The 22,587-nt window shown below is 52.5% G+C and overlaps 9 protein-coding genes across 9 annotated transcripts; 5 read left to right on the plus strand and 4 right to left on the minus strand.

Moving 5' to 3' along the window:
• Positions 1-275: 275 nt before the first annotated feature.
• On the minus strand, positions 276-1,787 carry PSV08DRAFT_173462 (ammonium transporter AmtB-like domain-containing protein; the record flags this gene model as incomplete). Its single annotated transcript, XM_014221220.1, has 4 exons — positions 276-387; positions 435-1,267; positions 1,320-1,654; positions 1,703-1,787. The coding sequence occupies 4 exons, from the start codon at positions 1,785-1,787 to the stop codon at positions 276-278; spliced, it is 1,365 nt and encodes a 454-aa protein (XP_014076695.1).
• A 597-nt stretch (positions 1,788-2,384) lies between these two features.
• PSV08DRAFT_217234 (putative methyltransferase-domain-containing protein) lies at positions 2,385-3,292 on the plus strand. Its single transcript, XM_014221221.1, has 2 exons — positions 2,385-3,057; positions 3,105-3,292. The coding sequence occupies exons 1-2, from the start codon at positions 2,405-2,407 to the stop codon at positions 3,130-3,132; spliced, it is 681 nt and encodes a 226-aa protein (XP_014076696.1). The 5' UTR covers positions 2,385-2,404; the 3' UTR covers positions 3,133-3,292.
• Positions 3,293-3,443: 151 nt separating this feature from the next.
• PSV08DRAFT_196505 (uncharacterized protein) lies at positions 3,444-4,851 on the plus strand (the record flags this gene model as incomplete). Its single annotated transcript, XM_014221222.2, has 2 exons — positions 3,444-4,171; positions 4,262-4,851. 2 exons carry the CDS (start codon positions 3,444-3,446, stop codon positions 4,839-4,841), a joined length of 1,308 nt encoding a protein of 435 aa, XP_014076697.1. The 3' UTR covers positions 4,842-4,851.
• Positions 4,852-5,113: 262 nt separating this feature from the next.
• PSV08DRAFT_217237 (peptidase M24, structural domain-containing protein) lies at positions 5,114-6,929 on the minus strand. Its single transcript, XM_014221223.2, has 4 exons — positions 6,840-6,929; positions 5,769-6,778; positions 5,462-5,710; positions 5,114-5,405 (listed from the first exon to the last, which is right to left on the minus strand). Exons 1-4 carry the CDS (start codon positions 6,877-6,879, stop codon positions 5,349-5,351), a joined length of 1,356 nt encoding a protein of 451 aa, XP_014076698.1. The 5' UTR covers positions 6,880-6,929; the 3' UTR covers positions 5,114-5,348.
• A 160-nt stretch (positions 6,930-7,089) lies between these two features.
• Positions 7,090-8,124, plus strand: PSV08DRAFT_272667 (uncharacterized protein). Its single transcript, XM_014221224.2, has one exon. It carries the CDS (start codon positions 7,106-7,108, stop codon positions 8,024-8,026), a length of 921 nt encoding a protein of 306 aa, XP_014076699.1. The 5' UTR covers positions 7,090-7,105; the 3' UTR covers positions 8,027-8,124.
• Positions 8,125-8,392: 268 nt separating this feature from the next.
• PSV08DRAFT_399511 (eukaryotic porin/Tom40) lies at positions 8,393-9,934 on the minus strand. Its single transcript, XM_014221225.1, has 6 exons — positions 9,795-9,934; positions 9,696-9,729; positions 9,557-9,645; positions 9,474-9,501; positions 8,797-9,305; positions 8,393-8,744 (listed from the first exon to the last, which is right to left on the minus strand). The coding sequence occupies exons 1-6, from the start codon at positions 9,876-9,878 to the stop codon at positions 8,595-8,597; spliced, it is 894 nt and encodes a 297-aa protein (XP_014076700.1). The 5' UTR covers positions 9,879-9,934; the 3' UTR covers positions 8,393-8,594.
• An 893-nt stretch (positions 9,935-10,827) lies between these two features.
• On the plus strand, positions 10,828-12,594 carry PSV08DRAFT_359670 (chorismate synthase). Its single transcript, XM_014221226.1, has 3 exons — positions 10,828-11,024; positions 11,075-11,436; positions 11,487-12,594. Exons 1-3 carry the CDS (start codon positions 10,990-10,992, stop codon positions 12,335-12,337), a joined length of 1,248 nt encoding a protein of 415 aa, XP_014076701.1. The 5' UTR covers positions 10,828-10,989; the 3' UTR covers positions 12,338-12,594.
• A 1,055-nt stretch (positions 12,595-13,649) lies between these two features.
• Positions 13,650-17,001, plus strand: PSV08DRAFT_217247 (fungal-specific transcription factor domain-containing protein; the record flags this gene model as incomplete). Its single annotated transcript, XM_014221227.1, has 5 exons — positions 13,650-13,781; positions 13,951-14,957; positions 15,008-15,349; positions 15,419-16,191; positions 16,246-17,001. The coding sequence occupies 5 exons, from the start codon at positions 13,650-13,652 to the stop codon at positions 16,698-16,700; spliced, it is 2,709 nt and encodes a 902-aa protein (XP_014076702.1). The 3' UTR covers positions 16,701-17,001.
• A 298-nt stretch (positions 17,002-17,299) lies between these two features.
• On the minus strand, positions 17,300-22,536 carry PSV08DRAFT_368754 (transcription factor 25; the record flags this gene model as incomplete). Its single annotated transcript, XM_014221228.2, has 5 exons — positions 17,300-19,380; positions 19,430-19,923; positions 20,328-20,329; positions 20,483-21,606; positions 21,657-22,536. The coding sequence occupies 5 exons, from the start codon at positions 22,534-22,536 to the stop codon at positions 17,300-17,302; spliced, it is 4,581 nt and encodes a 1,526-aa protein (XP_014076703.2).
• Positions 22,537-22,587: the final 51 nt, after the last annotated feature.

Here is a 22,587-nt window from a genome sequence, read left to right on the forward strand (position 1 = left end):
TGTCTTCTTGTTGATCTAATTGTGAAAGGGAGATTTGCAGGAGGGGATTGGGACCGAGTAGTTGGTACGCGCACGTGTCCTCGTATTCTTCTAGTATCATCTCTAATTTCCACTACCTTGGGACAAACATAGTGTTTTTCGTACCCAGCAATGAACATGGGAATTTAACTTCGGCGCTTGGTGATCTCGGTTACTCTTGTCGAGTTTCCCCAACATGGCATGTTGTTTTCCTTTTTCATAACTCATATTCACACATTCGAAATTCTCCCGCTATATCAATCGAGATGTAGCTCGCCCTCGAGTTCAGCATAAGGGTAGTATTTCTGCGTCTCCGTCCACAGCGTTTCCTCATCTAATTGACTTGCGTCTAGGCCTGCGATGATGTCCCTAGTATATGTCAGTAATGTAGTCTCTTGCTCCGTGATACTACTCACTTGTCCTCGGCCAACACCTCGAAGCCAGGAACGCAATCAATCAGTGCATAAATGATGTAGCTTCCGATGAATGACCACATGAATCCAACAAGAGCCTCCACAATCTGAATACCCAGCTGTCGTGCGTTGCCATCGAAGAAGACGCCCCCAACAATCTCAGTCACTCCATCATAACCTGCGACTTCTTTTCGAGCGAAGCAACCGGTTGATATGGTAGCCAGAACACCGCCGATACAGTGTGTTGCAAAAGTGTCGCCATGGTCTACCCAGCGCCAGCGCCGAGCAAAGTCAGTGAACTTGATTCGGAGTGCCTGGCGGCAGACAAGTGCGCCTAGAATACCAAAGAAAAAAGAGGTTGGTAGATCGATAAAGCCAGCTGAGGGCGTAATCATAATAAGCCCTGAGACGGCGCCCATAAAGCACGAATCCAAACTCCAACGACCAACTTCCATGTACGTGTACAACATCCACGTCAGCGCACCGGAAGCGGCACAGAGGTTTGTAACGCAAAGTGCCATGACTGACTTGAAGTTGAATGCCAGAGTCGTACCAGCGTCGAAAGCGAGCCATGAGCCCCAGATACTAATCATAGCCAGTAGCTGACAGAGCGAGTTGACGGGACGATGGATAACCAGGTGTGCTGGTGTTCTTGTAGATGATTTGCGTGAGCGGAACAGAGGATAAGAAAGGTAAACAGACATGGCAGTTGCTGTTGCTCCAGAGTTGATGTGTACCGGTGTTCCGCCGGCGAAGTCCAGGACGCCCAGATCCATGAGGAAGCCTCCGCCCCAGACCATGTGTGCTAGGGGGTTGTATATGAATGTTGACCACAACTACTCAAATCAGGATATGGACCGAATTCCCAAAAAATATTACTCAGCTTACGAAAACAAAAGGTATCAGTGGCAGTATGCGGCCTCTCTCACAGGCACCCCCAACGGCAATTGCGCACACTGTAGCCTGGAAGACGAGTTGAAAGAAGCTGAAGAGGACTGCAGGTATAGTTCCCACAGGCTCTGCCAAAACACCCTTGTGCAATGCATATTTGAAATCTCCGAAGACGGCGCCTCCTTCTCCGTACGTTAATGTGTATCCGATCAGAAACCACTGTATTGAGCAAACAATGACGGAGAGAATTGCAGGCATAATTGCCGCAAGAGAGTTGGAGCGCGTAGTGTAACCACTGTAGGCAATGCCTACTGCCGGAATGATTCCCCAGCCTTGCGCAGTTAGCAAATACCATCTACTGCTATGAGATGCAAACGTACAAAAGACGGAGCAGACCAGTACGAAAAGAGTGTCAGTACGGTCGCAAGCAGCCCAGGCCTGCAAGACCTCTGTTGGAAGACCCATGGTAGGCTTCTGGGTTCGGGAATGACGTTAACCACGAACTATCTGCGAGGTTTCTTGTGGAAATGTCGTGACGATGTGGCTTTGAGGAAGGCGGGAGACAGGAATTTAAATAAAACCGATGCGAGCAAGCCACTTTGGCTGAGCGCATCGTGCTATTGGTATCCGCTCCACCCACAAGAAATGCCTCGCATTGTGGCTTTCCTTGTGCAATGGAGTTCGCTAGGACTTGCCTTCAATTGGTAGAGCCGAAGCGCGAGGTAGATCTTACCCGTGCTTACAAGATAAGCAATGGGATCGTGACGGGTGCAGATAGCCGGCCGGAGGCGTATCACTAATCGATGCTAAGTACGGATGGCTGCATCTCGGGGGTTTGCGACAAGGTGCATCATCGCCATTCTGGAACGGCATGTATAAGATCCAGTTCCCTGAACGGTCCAATGACCGTAATGATGGGACAGGATGGTATACTACATAAGGCCACAACGGGCCTTGAACGCCCCCGCATGTCCCGCCACTGCGGGCCGCACCAACGCACTAATTTGTTTTGAGCCTCCACAAAGATAGGCAACCTCACCTCTCCATTGCTAAACATTCCTTACCCCCAGGCTTCCCAAAAAATGCTTGAACTTGACGGTTTCGCGGTAAGTCAGGACTTAGTGCCTGCCGCACCCATCAAATCTGCTGGGGTCTCCAAAGTCGATTTTGACGGCCTGTTATCACCCCCACTAAGCCTGCATGAAGATCTGAAGAACGGTTGTGGTGGGCAGCTATGGCCCGCAGGCATGGTACTGAGCAAGTACATGCTGCGGAAACACCGCGATGACGTCGCTGGAAAAGAAATCGTCGAACTCGGTGCAGGAGGAGGGCTAGTTGGCCTGGCTGTCGCAATAGGTTGTAACGTGGACAAGCCAGTACACATTACCGATCAGATACCCATGTTTGACCTCATGGAACGCAATATCGCTCTCAATGGCCTGGAGTCACGTGTCAAGGCATCAGTGTACGACTGGGGTGAACCAACGCCATCGCAACTACCATCTCACCCGGACATCATCCTCGCAGCCGACTGTGTGTACTTTGAACCGGCTTTCCCTCTCTTGCAGCAAACACTCAGGGATCTGATTGGCGAAAATACCGTGTGCTACTTTTGCTTCAAGCGAAGAAGGCGAGCAGACCTTACCTTCATGAAGACAGCGCGGAAAATGTTCGATGTGCAGGAGGTCGACGACGATCCAGACAAAGATGTCTACTCAAGAGAAAAGCTATTCCTGTAAGCATTGCGAGTGATACGGGACGCGCTTTCACTAATTAAAACAGGTATCGTATAACGAAGAAGAAGGCTTGACGAACTATGGTTGGGCAGTCCGCAAGGCCAATGAGTGGAGAGGTGTTGATGCACAACCATTGCACTGGATCGCAAACCTCAATAAGAAAGACATCTTTTGGCAAACGCCCTTTTGTATTTCCAATGTAGTACTTTAGAAAACTGACGTACTGGCGACCAGACTTGTGGACTTCCCTCTTCTCATTCTCTCCAGTACCCGAGACGCAGTAACTTTCGCACCTCCCAGGCCTCCCTTGAGCCTTCCCACAGCGAACTCGCCAGAAAAAGAAGCCCTCAATTCTTCTTCCGAGAAACTAGTTGTTATCACAAACATGTCTTCCCGTAGCACATGCCTGAGAAATCTGAATGCAGATCCAGGGGCTGATTTGGATTACTTACAAGTGCTTCAAAGCCCTATAATCACTTCAGGAACTATACCATATGGCTGGCGACCAAAACTAAGCAAGGCTATCAGCCTCCCACAGATATCCCTTGATACTAAAATCCACCCGCTTTTCCAGAGGCCCAGATGGCCAGAACTCAAACCAGAAGACTACACCCTACTACTTCCTGCCCTCCGAATCGCCACAAAATTCATGACCGAGCCCGTAATTCTAAAATGGTGGAAGCACACTCTATTCGGCCGAGTAGAACTCGACAGAAACCGCAGACGATACTTAGCAAACACACCCTACGAAACCAGCGATTATGCAGACAGCGAACTGCACGTCTTCCTCACGAAAAAACTGCCTCATGTACTTGAACTCAAATTCGAAAACCTCGACAAGAACATGACACGGATAGATGGCTGCGCATTCAGCAGCAACTCAGCATACATAAAATTCCGCCACGACCTCGCAATGGCGCCTGCATACCCCTTCTTCGACACTCCACGCATCATACTACACACCCAATACTGGCTCGGTCTCAAGTACCTCTTGAGCCACAGCGGCTCGGCCCACGAACTCAAAAACTTCTATCTGCGAATTGCCATCACACTATGTCACGAACTCGCGCACATCGTATGGCACTACCGTATTAGTAGGCAAGTCATGCCTTGGTAAGTTTTGAACCCCCTCCCTACCCCTACCCCTACCCCCTATCGCGTCTCTTTCTCGAAGCAAATAATCTAACTATTTCAATCACGAAGGGCCCCTGCGATTGACTTCACCGAGCCCCTGCACCAAGCCTCTGAGCATCTCGCCGAACTAGGCCATTCCTGGGAACTCTACGTCTTCGGCGGCAGCATCTGGACCTTGGATCGCCCGGGCTTCTTCACAACGCTCTACAAACCACACCATCTCGGCGCTGCAGCGTCGTCGTTTTCGAGAGTATGCATTGTGGTGCCGCACTGGTGGGTTGATATGTGGTCGTCGACTCGAGTGTGGAGTCAGTTTGACGACTTGTACCGGCGGGGCGAGTTGCGATTGCCTGGTATGTGGGAGAGCAGGTATGCTTTGTGTCAGAGTAACATTGGCAATGGGGAATCGGGTTGGACGCTGTATAAGCGGAGTGTAGCTTTGTTGGGCGAGTGCCGGACGCCGGAGTCGAGTATCTTTTATCTTTGGCATGCGGTTAGGCCGATGCTGCAGATTATGCTTGCAAATCAGCAGAAGATGGGCGGTTCGGGGGCGGTGCAGAGGCTTCGTGGAGAGTTTTATGAATTGCTTGTGCAGTCTGAGTATGTTGATGAGGCTAGCCCGGAGATTCTTCGTCGGAAGGGGAGATGATAGTTTGCTTGAAACACAGCATTGGAAATTAGGTAGATCAAACAAAGAAGATTTCTCTGAATAGCCGTGTATATACGGGATGATGGACACGATGATCTTTTCTGTCTAGTGTACTTTACACATGAACTTGGAATCATAGGATGACCAGGAAATGGAGCATGTTCTGCAAACTTGCGTCTTCTCGCCACAACCAATCAGTTGCCGAAAAAGCAAAAATAAAAACATGACGTCTCGCATTTAACACACACACACACACACACCATTCGCCATCTTTGATATTCATGAATGTTCTTCTTTCATTTTCACTTTATTCTTAATCGAGTATGTACACATAATCTTCATAATGCTGTTTTTCCTTTTCTTTGGAGAAGACAAAATGAAAACATGCCTAGTAATGATATTTCGTCGTTGGCTTCACTTTCCAATGTAGCTCTCTGCTATTTCTCAAAACCTGATATGCCCACCCTCCCTTTGGACTTTTTGTTTTTGTTTTTAAGGACGAATGGCCTAGTAGTCATCACCACGGCTCAGCACCTCCTTGCATGTTGGCCTTAGCACAAAAGTCTACCATAAAGTTAGCAGGTGTAATCCAATTTACATTATTCATTATAGGAACTTACATGTTCACTCTGCGCGGTATAACTTCCCTTGATGTCGCACAGCGGCGGATATGCCTCTACAATACCTGCGCTAACCAAGTTGTTCAAACCCAAGAGATACTTGTCGTGGCCCAGACGATCAAGATATCTCCTGCAGAAAGGCAGGGTGCCAAAGTTCTTGGTAATGGAGTTGAGTAGTGTCTTTGCTGACGAGACACGAAGGGCGACTTTGGGTGCATCTGCTATCTTGGCATAATGCGAGGTTTCCATCTGCAGAGAGGGGGGATTGTTAGTGAAATAGTAGGAAATAGAGTGAGAGAAACCTTACGTCGTCCCGAACATAACCCTTTCCTGTGCTACCAAAGGTCTCGATGGCAAAAGTTTCACCTTCTTCCATCTTAGTCTGGTCGCCTCCCTTGACGATAGGTACCGTTTTTCCACCGTGAATGGTAAAGTGGCCGATGGAGTGTCCGTTCAAGTTCCTGATACACTTTACGGGCAGCATCTGGCCTTTGATTTCTACCTCGTAACTCTCCATGACTTCCTGAATAGCAGCACCAATATCGCTCATGCGGACATCGATACCGGCCTCCTTGATACCGGCATTTGTAGCAGCCTTGCACGCGTTGATGAGGTTATCGTAGACGGGATCAAACGTCAGGGTGAAGGCACTGTCGACAATACGACCATTGATGTGGACACCAAAATCGACCTTCATGACATCCTCGTAGTTGAGAACCATCTTGTTGCCTGCGTTTGGCGTGTAGTGGGCAGCGCAGTGGTTTATGCTGAGACCAGTGGGGAAGCCCATGCCCGCTTTCAACGCATCTCCGTCCTCGAGGCCTTGATGTCCCGTCAGAGCGCGGACTGAGTCTTCGATGCCCTCGGCAATTTCAGTCAGCGACATGCCAGGCTTGATCCAGCCCTGCGCCCACTGTCGTACTTGACGGTGAATCTCTGCACCCTTGCGGTATTCGGTAAGGAAGTCATTGTTCATGCGGTCGAGGTGGCGCTTCTCTTCGTTGGTGGTTCGATACGAGTTCTCGTTGACGTATTCCTGGATTTCACCCTCTGGATATGAGTCGTTGGGGAAGAGCTCGTCGACACGGACTCGAGGTGGTGCCGTCTGGACTTTGGGTCCGCCCGCACCTGCAGCACCAGCCTTCTTCTTCTTTCTAGGCTTTCTCTTCTTCTTCTTTTTGGCTGCCCCTTCACCGGCCTCTGGTGCACCATCCTCGGCTTCATTGTCGTCATCTGAGTCTTCGTGTTCTGCGTCGGCTGTGGGCTTGTCGCTATTTGGCGCCGCGCCGTTGGCTGGCTTGCTCTGAGAGTCGTCCACTGCACGTCATCAGTCGCTGTGGCGATGTATAGTCATAATCTCTGCAAAAAAAAAACATACACTTCAGGTTGGCGACATCGTCTGCTACCTTTGCGGCCATGTTGACTGTGCGACGAGAAGAGTGGTGCTGGGATTGCGGGTGATCTTGAAATTTACGAGGGCCTTGTAACGCCCCCCGCTAAGTTGCCCGATGGCTCGGAGTTGAGCTGCAGACTAATCCGACCTGGTGCTAGCCTCGTGACGGGCGATGACGTTCTCTATGCACTGCAGACATTCACTCAACCACCAACCTTTCATGTAACCCTTTTTTATGCTGTTTTCGGGCAATGCCATCCCGCCCATATATTCTCCTGCGACCATTCGCTTCATCCTCGACTCCTCGGCCGGCGACCTTGAACGCGCCATACGTCTGCCACTCATGTCTCCGTCGCACAGTACCTGCACCTCCGCGGCGCACACAACAAGTCTCCCACTTCCATGATTCGACCCCACGATGTGCAGATTCGCTGAAAAACCATTATGAAACGCTGCACTTGACATCGAGTGCTTCTGCGTCCGAGATTAAGCGCCAGTTCTACACATTGTCCAAGAAAAACCACCCAGACCATAACCGCAATGATCCCGACGCCTCCACACGCTTTGTCGCAATAAGTGAAGCATACCATGTCCTTTCTGTCCCCGAAAAGCGTGCACAATACGATGCGCAGCTGGAGTCTGCGCAGCGACAATCGCGCTGGGGCAAGGGTGGCGACAACATTCCCCAAGGGAGTTATAGCTCGGCCGCATTCGGGTCCCGCCCAGCAAGCGGGCTCAACAAGAAACGCAGCACCTTCCGGGGCCCTCCACCATCGTTTTACAAATCAGGTGGTTACGGGAGGCATGGCGCGAAGAGAGCTGAATACGCATATTCGAACCCACATTCAGAAGGGGCAAATACCAAGGATGCCGGCCAGGAAAGCTACGGCGACTATGGTGGCTTTGGGCCCGGCCAGCAAAGCCAAGGTAATGCGGTACCGCACTTTAACGACCAACAGCATAGAGAGATGCACGAAAACGTGCAAGAACACATATGGGCCCGACGGAGAAAGATGCATGGGTCAGTCAAAGTGGAACAGGAGTGGGAAAAGGGCAACATGCTCGTCAACTTCCTCATGGTATCGGGCGTCATTGCGCTCGCGGGGCTAACGGCAAATATTTTTGGTGATCGCCACCATGGGCATACTACCAAGAGGAAAGAAACTACCTGATTGATACATGTATAGATTTCGTTTACTCCATCTTAGAAATCAAAGCACACTAGACCCATTCTGTAAAGGCTCTTCGCGTCTTTAACGGAGATCGACTCAGGCAAGAGTAAAAGCCCTGCATTATGTACCCCTGACCTCTTGCAATAGGCCAAGACCAGGTGGCTGGTAACTTTTATGTGTGGTGCCATGTCATGCCATGCCCTGCAGGTGCATCGGCATCTCCACAAGCCTTGTTTCCCAGCATACGGGGAACTACTAGCAGCGGTGCCTCCCGTCTCTACTAGTAAGGGATCCGGTTCTAGAAACTTTCCGGAAATCAATCGAAGCATGCATATCTACAAAATCACATCTCACAATGTCCACATTTAAGCATTCGGAATATATGTGAATAGTCTTGAAAGGCTCGCGTTGAAGAAGATTATCCTACTGCATAACGCACAAGACTACTAGTCTTCTTTCTAGACTATATTCATATGATAGCGCTTCGCGAGAACCAAAGTAAGTCAGAGGCTCTGCTCATTTTTTTCTCCATCCTGTCATCTAATACAGGTGCATCTCCAAGAGACGCTTAACCCTCAAAGGTGAAGCTGGTGCCGAGCTTGTGGCCGGCCTCGTTGAGCTTCTGGGTATCGAAAGAGCCACCGATGCCAAAGGTCAGGCCGCTGTTGACCTTGGTGTTGTAGGCGAGGGAAGCAATACCGAGGTTGTTGATCTTGGCCTAGAAGGGTTTAGCATACATATCCATGTGCATGTCAGGGACCAAGGCGTACCTTAGCGAAAGACAGAGGGTCAAGCTTGTACTTGGCAGCAAGCTCAAGGCCGACGTTGTTGCCGGACTTTGAGTCCCAGACGGCGCGAGCACCGGCCTCGACAGCGGGGTTGACGCGCTGGTAGTAAGAGGCAGTGAAGACGCTCAGGGAGTTGGTGGCAGTGACAGCGGCGTTGTAGAGAGGAGTGGTGTATCCAACGGCAGCCGAGTACTTGGTGATGGCAGCCTTCTGGACGTCGTAGCCAACCTCACCACCAACAACCATGCCCTCGTGGCTAACGACAGCGTCAGCCGTGGTGCCAATGGCACCAGCAGCAGAGTAGTCGACGAAAGCACGGCCGTGAAAGGCAGGCTGCTTGAAGTGAAGGTTGACCTTTTGGCCCTTGTTACCAGCCGCGGGGCTGAAGTTGGAGAGGACCTCAGTCTTCAAGCCGCTAGCGAAGGTGTCGTTGAGCTCAACCTTGGTAGCCAACAGGTTGGCAGTGTTCCACGACTGGGTGATGCTGATGCCTGCGCGGTTTGTCGTCAGCCATTTGAGTCCGTAGCCTGTGATGGACGTGCCCCAGATGCCTGGAGGCTGCGCCGAGTGAAACATATACGAGTGCAAACCGGGTGATGAATGAAAAGGTATTGTTAGGCTGACAGAGCGGGGGAAAAATGCACGAGTTATTGCCGTACCGTTGGAGAGCGACTTTTTTCCCTCGAGCTGGAGTGTCTGTCAGCGAATTGTATCTTTTAGCGACTGATGGCAGTGTACTGACAGAGGAGGTGACGGGGCCATCATGGGCAGAGGTTCCCTTGGCAGTGAAGTTGACACCGTTAGGGGCCTTGAGCTTGACCTCGAGGGCAGCTGGTGGGGGGTTAGCAGACGGGTGCGCAAAGTCAATGGGAGCGTCTGACCTGCGGCAGTGTGGTAGAAGTCCTTGTTGATGAGCTAGAGGGGGCGCGGGTTAGCAATGGCGCTATTGTGAAGGTCGTCGCGGGGGAACCAAAACATACGTCGTTGGAGGCCTTTGCGATGTCGCTGAAGGCCGGCGGTGGGACCTTGGGGACGATGCTCTCAACCTTGACGTACTCGGGCATGATGGCGGCTTGTTTGGGATGCAATTGGAAGAATAGAGGGGTGTTTTGGGGGTGGTGTTGCTGGCCAGGCGCAAAACTTCTTGAGAGGTCACGGCAAGGGTCCGCGCTAACATCCCGGGCGATCTTCGTGCCTGCCACAGCCTGCCACTTGGTCGCCAACGTGCGCGCATCTGAGGCTCATTGTCGGTCTGGCTCACGGCATTGGGACTCGGCAGCGTCTTTGGCAGCTTCACCCGTTGCTGTCATGGCGCTGTACCTTGCATGGTGGGCATTCCGCCTTTCAATGAGCAATGAGTACTGTAGCAACGGGAGGTATCTGACGCCATTCTATCAGCCATGCACAGCTGCACGATTGGCCCCTTATGGCATCACCCTTCCATTTGCTGGACCCCCACCTGATTACTCACCAACCACGTCCTGCCCACAGGCAAAGAACAATGCAAGAACAACGCATGCGTACTTGCGTACTAGTTGTGTCCACAAGTACATACTCATGTATGTTGATTAACCGATCACGTGACCATGGCGACATTCGGCATCCATGACTCCACGTTGTCGCTCATGTCAGAGATGGAGACACGGCATTTGCCATGTCTTGTGTTACTGTATGCAGCTATTGACAGAAGACGTTATTGCCTGCTTCTGGCTTGAGCACATGCTTACAGCCATGTATAATGCACCTGTCGCGAACCCATCCAATGGCATTGCAGCAGGTTGTCAAATCACACAACCGGCGCTCCTTTCAAGCATGTCTCCATCATTTATCCCATCTTCTCTTAAACCTGGCTGACTTGTGTTGTTGTGTCTCAAGGCGTCCGATGGGGAAGCAACATGGCTCTAGTCAGAGCAGCCTTGCCATCGGCGGCCGACTTCGGAAACCCAGACGACCCTGCTCCAAGCTCCACTAAAATAAAACTCCTAGAGTGACTCTGACGTTGGTCGTTCTAGCCCACGCGTTTGGCCCGACTTGCAATATACTCTACACGCACACAACCCTTATAGACTCCCCAGGCAGCTTCTGTGGACGTTGATCACAGCTTCTCCTTGTTTTCCCATATCAAGTCCCGTCCGCACCCGGCAGTCGAATCGGTACCCCTCCGCTGAAGCCACCATGTCCACGTTCGGAACACATTTCCGGGTCACCACGTACGCATCCACTCTACATACACAAGGCGCACATACTGAATTCACGATAGCTATGGCGAATCCCACTGCCTGTCGGTCGGTGCCATTATCGACGGCTGCCCGCCTGGTATGGCGCTCACAGAGGCGGACATCCAACCCCAGATGACGCGCCGCCGACCGGGCCAGTCAGCCATCACCACCCCACGCAATGAAAAGGACCGGGTTGAGATACAGTCTGGCACAGAGTTTGGCATAACATTAGGCACGCCGATTGGCATAAGGGTTATGAACGAGAACCAGCGCAAGCAAGACTACGGCAACCAGACCATGGACAAGTACCCGCGACCGAGCCATGCCGACTGGACGTACCTGGAGAAGTACGGAGTAAAGGCTAGCTCTGGAGGCGGCCGGAGTAGTGCTCGTGAGACTATTGGTACGTCGTCGATTGCACGTTCAAGGCGCATTGCGGCTGACATAATCCAGGACGAGTAGCGGCTGGCGCGATTGCCGAAAAGTACCTGCGTGAAGCCTACGGTATCGAAATTGTTGCATTCACAAACTCGATTGGAAACGAGTTCCTATTCCCCCCTACGCCCGAGCATCCAACTGCATCCACAAACCCAGAGTTCCTGAAACTCGTCGACACCATTACGCGGGAGAAGGTAGATGGGTACCTACCAGTGCGCTGCCCGAGCGACGAGGTTACCAGGCGCATGGAAGACTTGATTGCCAAATATAGAGATGCGCAGGACAGCATTGGCGGCACAGTGGCCTGTGTCATCAGGAACTGCCCAACAGGTCTGGGGGAGCCATGTTTTGACAAGCTCGAGGCCAAGCTGGGGCACGCCATGCTGTCGATTCCAGCGACCAAGGGATTTGAAATTGGATCTGGCTTTGGAGGGGCACAGGTGCCCGGGTCGATCCACAACGACCCATTCATCAAGGCGCCCGCAGTGCCCGCGGGGGAGAACCCGTCTGCAAAGGTGTTCCGCTCAAAACCCAAGCTCACCACCAAGACCAACAACTCGGGAGGCATCCAAGGAGGCATCAGCAATGGGGCACCCATCTACTTTAATGTGGCATTCAAGCCTGCGGCGACTATTGGGCAAGCCCAGTCGACGGTGACATACGACCAAGAGGACGGGATACTGGAGGCCAAGGGCAGACACGATCCGTGTGTGGTGCCCCGTGCCGTACCCATTGTAGAGAGCATGGCGGCATTGGTGATCATGGATGCAGTGTTGGCTCAACAGGCGCGACAGGGCGCTCGGAGCCTGCTGCCGGTGATCAAGGGTGTGGTGCCGGTCCCGACGCAGGGCGGGGGTGACGAGTAGGCGTGGCAGAGGGGCGGCTGCATGTACTCTAGACAGGAGTTTTGGGCGTTGAGATTACCAATCGAAGGCATTACATCGACCGTGTGCGGGTGCGGATGCGGATGCAGCTGGGGCTGGGGCTGGGGCTGGACGTAGCGGTGCACGCAACCACGGTAATGGGTGGGCAGGCTAGCTAGCGGCCGCGACGTCTCAGTCTAGGGCGGGTGGAGGGCAGCTAGGCGGCTGCGATTGTAGAGGTTGGGATGGAGTCGGAGTCGCGGTCGCGGCCGAGGAGCGGAGGAGCAGGCACTACGAGCACTTACTATGTAGACCAGTACTTGCCGGCACTCAGCCACCGGGTGGCGGTCCACCAATCAGAGACAGGCAGCGGGCTCGCTTGTAGTCGCCCACCAACATGGCCGTCGCACATCTGCCCTCATCATCTTTCGTCTCAAACAAGCTACCCGTCCACACATAGTTTTGCTGCCACCGATGCTGCCACCGCGGTGCTGTCCTCGCAGGTCGGCGGTGACACCGCGGCAGCAGATCCAGGTTGTCTGGTGCCGCGGCATGGCGAGGCCTTGATTCCCACGGAGCGCATTCGCTCGGTCTAGTGTGCCGGAGCTAGCAGCAGCAGCAGCAGCAGCAGCAGCAGTTCACGCCTGAGTGCGGAGGAGCAGCGACCACGACGCTCAGAAAATCTCTGCTCGTCCAGGACCTGAGGCTGTTCTGTGTAGAGGCAAAACCGCCCAGGCACCCCCACTCGATGGCCCGATGTGGCTCCCCTGCCTGGGCCCGCGACGTCGATTCCGGTATCGCGTCGCTCCCATATCCGCGAAAGGCTGGCGACGGGCTCGGGCTCCAAGGGCGCGCCAACGGGGCGATCAGCTGACGGGGGGGCTCATGGGATTCTAGCCTCTCGATTCGAATTCCCACTTGCGTGCCACTTTGCCATGTTCCTTGCCCTGTCCGCCGCTTGGCTACTGCACAACATCCTGTCCATACCTGTCTGGCCATGCTGCTAGCCTCAGCGACCCTCTTCGCCGCCCGCCCGGTGCTGGCCCATCCCTGCTCGCCACCCGGCCATAAAATCCATACATGTAACTGTATCTTATATCCAACCCGCCAAGGCACGCCCCAGGGCAGGCACATTGGATGCCGCAACAGGCTTCCAACGTCACAACTACCTAATTGGTCATCGCCTTTCTCTCTCCCTCCAAGTGGCTGATCTCCCGTGCTACATACTTCTCCACCTTAAATCAGACAATGTCATAACCAGATTCGCCCTCGGAGCCTCGTGTGGTCTGACATTCCTCCTGCTCGCTGACCAACAATGCCTCGCGGACCTGCTGCCGCTTCCTCTGCCAGAGACAGCCAAGACCACGCTCCCCCTCAAGACGCAAAGACAACCAAGCGTCGCTGCGTGCAATCTGCCTGTGTCCCATGTCGTAAACGCAAGTCCAAAGTAAGTAACCTCTCGGTGCACAACCTCGTAACAATAAACAGGGGCATAGCTTCATCTGTCAATATTCGCCTCCGCGGACTGCTCCACGCATCGTGATACTGACAAGATTATGTCTGGCCACCTGTCAGAGCCTTGTGGGTTGCTCCCTTGCTGACGTCTTTGTCCACAGTGTGACGGCGGCACGCCCGTCTGCGCAACCTGCACAGCCGTTTACAAGACTGAATGCTACTATGACGCTGAAAGCGAGAGCCGGCGTACCAAGGCCGGACAGGCAACCTCTAACAACGCAGGTACCAAGCGCGATGCTTCCTCTGTCACCAGCCTTGCCCTTGGAGGCCCGTCCAATGCCGATTTCATCCTCAACTGCCTCCGGGAGCTGCCAGAGGACCACGTCACCGAGCTCATCCAGCTCGTTCGAGGCAACCCTGACCTTGACAATGCCGCCCTGGCAGAGACATGGCGTAAGAACGTAACCCTGGCCCCCAACACGCCCACAGAGGGCCAAAGCCTCGAGTCTGATTTCAGCGTAATACTCGGCAAGCCCGCTGTAACACTCTCTGGCCAAAGCCGACATTTTGGACACTCTGCCAGCCTGAGCCTCGTCCATGAAGAAGAAAACTTCAGTGGCGGTCAGCTTCGTATCAGCAGTGTCCAACCAGAGCGTCAGGGATCAACGTGGACAAATGTTACTGACGACCTAGCCTTTGTCGAGAGACTACTCGACATCTACTTTACATGGAGCCATCCATTCTACGTCCTCCTTAGCCGAGAGTGCTTTTACAAAGACTTCAGAGCTGGCCGCGACAAGTACTGCTGCTCTCTGCTCGTCAATGCCATATGCGCATATGCTTGCCACATGACAGACGACCCCGCTGGTCGTACTGATCCATCCAACTTCCGCACAGCAGGAGATCATTTCTTCGAAGAAGCCAGGCGGTTGTTGTTCGAGGATGAAACCCCGAGTCTCACGACAGTACAAGCGCTTTGTATAATGTCACTTCGTGAGCCCAGCACAGGAAGAGACAGCTCTGGTTTCTCCTACATCGGGCGATGCATACGCATGTGTGTCGAACTCGGTTTACATTTGGATTATGGTGTAGAAAATGCGCTTGGTTTGACACCCAGCGAAATCGAGGTCCGGAAAGTTACTTTCTGGGGCTGCTTTACCGTAGAAAAGTACGTATATTTTCACAGACACCATTATAATGTTGGCTAATGCAAGAAAGTGTGTGGACAATCGCCACAGGACGAATCACCCAAATCCCCCGATCTGCAATCACACTAGAAAAGCCTATTCTTGACGAGATAACAAGCGGCCCAGAAGCGTTTCCTGGTACTTCACACACCGGTAGCGGTGTTGTAACCTCTCGCATGTTCCTACAAGAGCTCTCAACGCTTTCAGAACTCATTAACGACAACAACCACATGTTCTTTGCTCCAAAAGAGCGATTTACTAGCACAAGACTTCTCGACTGTTACTACAAATATCAAGCCTGGTACAGAAAATTGCCAATCTCGTTGGGAATCGAGGGCAACAAAGAACCCCAACCGCACATTCTAGCATTACAGTATGTCCAACAGCCCTCTGTTCCTCTCTCTCTCTCTTGGAATTGTAAGAAAGCTCACAAAGCACATAGCATGTTCTACTATACAAATATTATTCATCTCTTTCGACCCTTACTCAAGGTCGATCTCATTCAATCCGACATCCGCCCACGCGACATCTGCATTGACGCAGCCAACAATGTGTCCAGAATTATCAGGATCCACCGGAAATTTTACACTTTCCGTCAAGCGCATTTGGTCGTCGTACATGTGCTGCTCACTGTCTGTACAATACATCTGCTCTATTCCAAAGAAAACCAGGTGGCTCGGCAAAATCTCATCGAAGGATTACAAGGTCTTGAAGATATTCACGAATGCCATTACTTTGGCGCAAGGGCCTTTCGAATCATCCACAACTTGGCAAAGACTTGGAATCTGCCGTTTCCGGAGGAATTCAGTAATTCAACATTGCTACCGAAGAACGACTCAGAAAATTCACATCGGCATATGAGTCCTCCGGAAGATGCTCGTCTGATGATGCCGAACTCCACGGCCAGTAGTGTTAATCATACAGGGCCTAGGACAGTCCATTCCGCTCAGTCTCAACGGCGAGAGAGTTTGTCGATGTTTGCCCCTCAAAACATGATGCATTTGGCTACACACCCCGCACACTCGAGACCAAGCAGTGTGGTAGCTACCCAACGCCACGCATCTCCCGCAGTCAGGCACGAGCCTATCCAAAGCAACTATAACTCCAACATGTCGCTTCCGTACCAGTACGCGCAGCCCATGTCGTCAGCCACCAACATGTCCGCCTCAATAACATCACCCACTGCAGACACGGCAGAATCCATGTTCTGGAATCGTAAGTAGACCACCTCAAACCCTAGTTTGAGCATATTCTGACACTACACGCCAGCCATGCCCAGTATGCCTGGCCCCATCCTGCCCCGCCACAATTATCAGCAAATAGGTCCCATGGGCCTTGAAAGTGTCCTACATGGTGGCACCAATCTAGATGACCGTCTAGTACGAGATGGCTTCAGGATAAACGAAGACTGGCGTTCCAGCCACGTCAACGGCTTCAACACGGGCGTTGCATCAAACGTGTATTCTGCTCCAAACAGCCAGCACGAGCACTCGTATGCACCCCGACAAACGTATGCCGCGCCAACAGATGGCGTGGGGTACCCTTCAGATGCACACGATGGACATCATGGGCACCGCGGGCATCATGGACAGGATGAATATAATAGCACATGGTGGCAGAATGCGGACGCAGCGCCTGGGCACATGGGCTGGCAGACATCGAGATCCAAGGCTGAGGGAGAGGAAGAGCATACTACGACCACTGTCTTCGGAACTCATGGGTAGTTTCCATCTTGTCGGGCTGGTGTAGCTGAAGAGGGAGGGAACACTTTTCTTTTCTGCAAGGCATACGGAAGTATGGACATGATTGTACCGTACGTATGGCATAAATCTTTTGTGCCCTCGTGCTTGCAAGAGCGAGTCTTTTTGTATCAAGGCCTGTTATGCTTTTTTTTCGGTATTTGTGTACGATGTGTTTGCTTTGAGATACGAAATGCATGGTGCAAGTCAAGCATGGGGTGGCATAGTGTGTACTGCATACGTAGACAGCTTAAAGTACTAAAGCATTGGATTTATGTTTGTCGTTGATCAACGTGTTCCATGTTTTTTTTTTCTTACGTCTTGTGATTTTCTCACTACGTACTATTACACCAAAGTCATGTCAAGAAACACGAGGCAAATTCAATGGAATGAAAAGTAATACATGAATACTAACATTATGTGTATGTTCCTAACTCAGATATAACAAGTATACATTATACACCACCCAGACACGTCCCCCTTCTCCCTCTGGCCCCCGAATAGAAGAAGCATATCCCATTATGTACAAGCGAATGGAAAAAGAGAATAAGAAAAAACAAGAAAGAAGAAACTAAACGCCTTAATCATCCATTTTTCTGCTTGCCCGCCTGCACAAGCGCATTCGCTGTCCCAGCACGCTCCTCATACAACCGCCTCAAGTCCTCCACAGACTGTTTCTTGAGAGTGATCTTGGTGGGCCTCAGTGTCGTTGGCGGCGTCGCCCTGCCCCTTGACACGCTTCCATCCGACAACTCGGCAGCGTCATCTTTGGGCGATGACGCAGAGTTCTTATTAAACTTTTCGAAGCTGGGCATGCGCTGCATGAGGCTCGGGCTCGGGGTGCGGAGACGTGGTGTGGCAGATGGGACGGGGAGAGTGGATGTCGACGTCTTGTTGTGCGGCACGGGGTGGCTTATTATGGGGACTTGAGGGGTAGTTGGAAACACGGGGCGCGCGAGGGAGTTGATACTTGGACTACGGCTTATTTTGGAAGGAGTTGCAGTGAAAGGGACGCTTGGACGGCGGAATTCTGATGCTGGTGCTGACACAGCACTTTGAGGTGACGGCAGCTGCGGCGAGGTGGCTGTGTCATCTTTGACAGATGGGGTTATAGAAGACGGACTGCGCTTCGTGTCTGCTTTGTTATTGTTGTTATAGTTACCCGTGAGCCCAGGAAGCGCCATGCCGCCTACAGGCTGTGCTCGGTGGGCTTCATTGTTCGCGACGACGGCCTTCTCGACATTGTCAATCTGCGTCGCAGTCAGGGTCTTCCTCTTAGGAATATTGAATTGAGACACTGGAGAAGTAGCAGAAACTGGTGAGCGCGCATCTTGTTTTGTGCGTTCAGAAGCGGACATAGGAAGAACTGGAACTGGGTTGTTCATACCAGACTTCTTCTCATCTGATTCGGCATCCCGTCGTGGTGGGAGCTTTGGAGGCTGATCGGCGCTGTTATTATCATTACGGGGAGCGAAACCATCGGTAGTAGCGGCGAAGGTGACGGGCGACTCGGCAACATCGTCGGGGGCATCTGATACGACAGTAGAGTAACGTGGAGGCACTGTGAGTGGCGGTGCAGGCTTCCGCTGAATGGAATCTATAGAAGACCTGGCAGATGGCATGTGAGATCGAGGTGGAAGAGGGGGTGGCTTCTCGTCTTGTTGACCTCGACGCGGATCGTGTGAAGCCGACGGTTTCTCGTTGTCAAGTAAGGTGATGCCCTTTATCTGGTCAGGTAAAGACACTTCACTGTCTGTTGAGTCTCTTCTATCCTCGACAGGATCGTCCCAGTCATTCTGATCACTGGGTAGCTTCAGCTCTGCATAAAATGCTTCTTCTTTCTGACCACATGCTTCCCTTAATCCATCAGTCCACATTTCAATTGCTTGAGTGAGGACCCTCCTTATGATGGAAGACACTTTGGCGTCTTCAAGCTGATCAGGACCGCAGAGTAGCCCTGGAGCGAAACAGACAGCCAAGTTTTCAGCAGTCATTTTGTTTTCTTCTTGCCGTGCCGCTATTGCACTCGTGAGGGGCAGAAGGTGACGGCAAAGGATTTCACGGGATATTCCAGGCAACAAAGACCATTCAGACTTTGGCGAGAAGAGATCGGTCAGCTTTTCAAGCTCAAAAACCTCCTTGCCGTTTCCATATAGCCGACGTAAGTCCCGGTAGGATTCCGTGGGGAAGATTGGTTGGCGCAAAGCAGCATACCAGGCCTTGATGAGTGCGGCTGCCATGTAGACTGAGTATGCATCGGTGGGAGGCAGCTCGGCTAGTATCTCATCCTGATGTTCTGCATGAGGGTAGGGAGGCACTGGCAGCATAATATCGTTGTCTTTCCAGATGATGTACTTTTGACCTCTATCATATGCTTCTTTGAGCGAATCGCGCAATCTGGAGTGGGGAGGCACGCGAAACAAGCCTTCCGAAGTGATGTTCTTTTCCATGAGAACGAAGCTGGTCGTCTCTCTCAAAACACGTGGAAAGCGGGTCTTGCCATTGCTGGTCGCAGGGAAGGGATTACGGGTCCCAAAAGCGCGCCTACCGCTGCTATTGAATGCGGAAATGTTTTCAGTTACACGGCGATCGGCGAGATAAGTGGAAGGGGGAATCAGAAGGTTCTCGATAGGAATTTCACGGGCAAGTTGAGTGAGACTGGACACTGCATCTAGTCAGTACGGAGATGCGCAGAATGGTATGGGCAAGCGTACAATGGTATATCTTCCTCCTGAACTTGGGGCTGACAATGGTCGAGAATATTTCAGTCAGGATTCTCACCCATGCTTTTTCGTGCACGATGTATAGTCGCTGAAGTCTCTTGCGCATGGCCCTCGACAGGACGTGATAGGCCTGCAGAAACCAGCCCCAGCCCGGCCTGTGCTTCTTGCTGGTTGCGGAGCCATCGCCGTCTCCGGCAAAGAAGACGACTTCATATTCATAGCCTTTTAGCAATTCGTCTTCCTCGGGCAGACGGGCAAGGACATAGGGCAGCAGCTGGTCGTAATCGGCGTCGTGGGAGTCCGGGAGGGCAGCAGCGTTGAGGATGAAAACAGGCCTCCCTTCTTCCGAAGGCAGCGGCGAGCGATAGAGGATGGAAGACGCAATCTTGGCCAGGTCGTGAGAGTAGTTGGAACTGTGCTGTGGAGGGGGGACTGCGGACAGGGAGGAGCTGCGGAGCCGGCTGGCGAGGTGAGCACGCACGCCGCTCATGGCGACAGGTGAGATGGGCGGGGAACTGGAGCGATGAGGGGGGAGGACAAGTGGCGGCGATGTGTGAGTACAAGAGGGGATGCAGGGCGATGAGAGTATGTTCGCACGTGCAGACGCGGGCGTGTGGGTTGGAGAGCGGGCCCCCAAGGCGATATGGAAAGGCGGCTATCAGCAATCCCTGGGTACGTCACAGTCGTGAGCGCCATCAGGGTCTCTCGGCCTTCTTAGCGAGCCGAGCACAGACATGGCCGTCTCTCATTTGGCTCGACAGCGCCACACTCGCCATGTCTCGAGACTTGCCAGCGGCGCAGCGAGGCTGCACAATTACTTAGTCATGTCTGCTATACATAGCACTACTACATGCAAACTACATACGTACATAAGTACGCACATGTATACGTCTACATGTACGTGCAATGCCATGTCACGGCACCACCATGCTGGCGTCATGTCTCGCCAGAGTGCCTGTGCTCGTGCCCATTTGCTTATTGCTCGTCCTCATCTGTCTCCGATCCAGGCTCATCCCCCCGGTCCGCAGCACGCTCGTCGAATACCACTTGCACGCCCTCCTGTGCGAGCCTCATGCGCACCAGCTGAAAGCCCTCAGTGTTGGCCCTAAATTCCTCGACGTTGCTGTTTGCCTCCTCCAGTGCTTCTATCAAGTCGTGCTCATTTAGCCCTTGTTGCATCAACCGGTCGATGCCTATCCTCTCAAAGTATTCCCGGTACCGCTCCAACTCAGCCACCAGCTGCTGTCGCACGGCCGGGTCTCGTGGACGCCCCGCCGCAATACCGTTTATTGAAGCGTCATAAGACTCCAAATTGTCGTCTGGAGGCAGTGGATCGGACACAGAGGTATATTTGGACTTGACACGTACGTCTAGAAGTGAGATGAGTGCTTGGTTGTCTGATAATATCACATGCCTCGCGAGATCGTTTTCTGGTATTTGAGCAAGCAAGTACGGATTTTCGCCTGCCCCTAGTTCCCCTTCGGATGCAGATGCAAAACACATCTCCACCAGTAACGTGGTGCCTTCTGTCGTGTTCCACAAGTCTTTTGCTTTTGGCACGTACATTTGACAGAGCAGCTCTTGGTAGTCGTCGTTGGGTTCCTTGCCCCACACAGGCTTAGGTATTGGCGATATATCGAGCTCCTTGCACAGCCTCGCTGCTAGCCATGGGTACTGTTTGATGGCAGTGCGGAGTGCGGACCGCGCCTTCTGTGGTTCCTTCATGCGATCGTGAGCGAGCGCAACACTATAGGCCAGGTTTGGTGGAATCTTCCATTGCCGCTGTAAATGGTCTGATTCAACGATGCTGACCAGCCCTTCAGCATCCCGACCTCTTAGAGCTAGTTGGTCAATTAGAAGTCGGAGACAGTAAGGGTCTTGCTCGGGGTCCATGGCGAGCAGCAATTTAGCCCACTCAAATGACGTCCGCCATGTTGCACGTGTGCTCAATGCACCGAGATAACGCCAAACAGCAAGCCAGAATTCACGATTTTCTGGACGGCGAAAATCTAGCCGTGCTTTGCCAGCCGCGAGATTAGCAGCAAAGGTTGAGTGCACAGAGCGACCAAACGTAAAGAGAGCACGTTCCAACATATCAGACGCAGCTGCATTCTCGCGTTGCTGCTTCGCAATTTCAGAGACCTGAAGCAATGTCGAGATATGGAATGCTGCAGGGAGGGTTAATATTGCACATAGTCAGGGTAACGGGCCAGCTTACGGTTGTGCTGGAGGAGTGAAATCATGCGCTCGGGATCCATGCTTGCAACGCATGTCTGAAACTGTCGCTGAACATCTTGGTACATGCGATTGTGCACAAACTTGTACTCAACAGTACCATCTGCCCGCTTCTCAACAATCTCCATTCCAAGACCACCGGATGTAGCACGCGGCCACTCTTCCTTGCCTTGAATGAAAATGTTTCTACGCAGACTCAGAGATGCAAGGTTGCGGCCACCGGGAGCGTTGCGTCCTGCAATGGCAGCTGCAATCCCACCCTGATGGCCCCGCTGTCTGGGGCGCGCTTCGTCGTCAATGTTCTGCAGAGCAGCTCGACCAAAGAGTTTCTTCATCTCGTTGGCTGAGTGCAGATGTTGAGTGTCAACACTCAATGCGGAAAACAACTGCTTCTTCTCTTCACTGACCACGGCACCCTGGTGGTCCGACTCAGCACCTACTTGGCCGTTCGCAGTCAAATTGAGCGCAAGTAGAGCTTCATCAATCTCATCCAAATCCGACCTTCTCTTAACTGGGGCAGCATTCTGGGCTGTGCTGGCAGCCTTGCCCTTTGCTTTTGCCTTCTTTTTCTTCTTTTTGCTCTTTTTGGATGGTTTTGGAGCAAGTACAGACTCGGCTTTTTCTTGATGATCGGGACCGCCGGTATCGGACTCGACGTTACGCTCTGCATCTTCATCGTCCTCATCTTCGTCGTTGCCGTCGTCAGCGTCACCTAACATAGCAAACAAACTCGGTTTTGCGCCGGTCCTTGCCACCACCTCGGGCTCTGACTCTTCTTCATCCTGGCTGTCCTGCGCTAACTTTTCCCGAATCTGGTTCTCTTCGAGTTCTCGCTGGGCTCTGCGCAGCGCTCGCGAAGACATCTTGTTGTCCGGAGAATTGTGTGTCAAAGGCAAGGTTATGACGTACTCGGG

This window comes from Bipolaris maydis (genome assembly GCF_028858645.1).
Source record: "Bipolaris maydis strain C4 unplaced genomic scaffold PSV08scaffold_3, whole genome shotgun sequence".
Lineage (NCBI taxonomy): Eukaryota > Fungi > Ascomycota > Dothideomycetes > Pleosporales > Pleosporaceae > Bipolaris > Bipolaris maydis.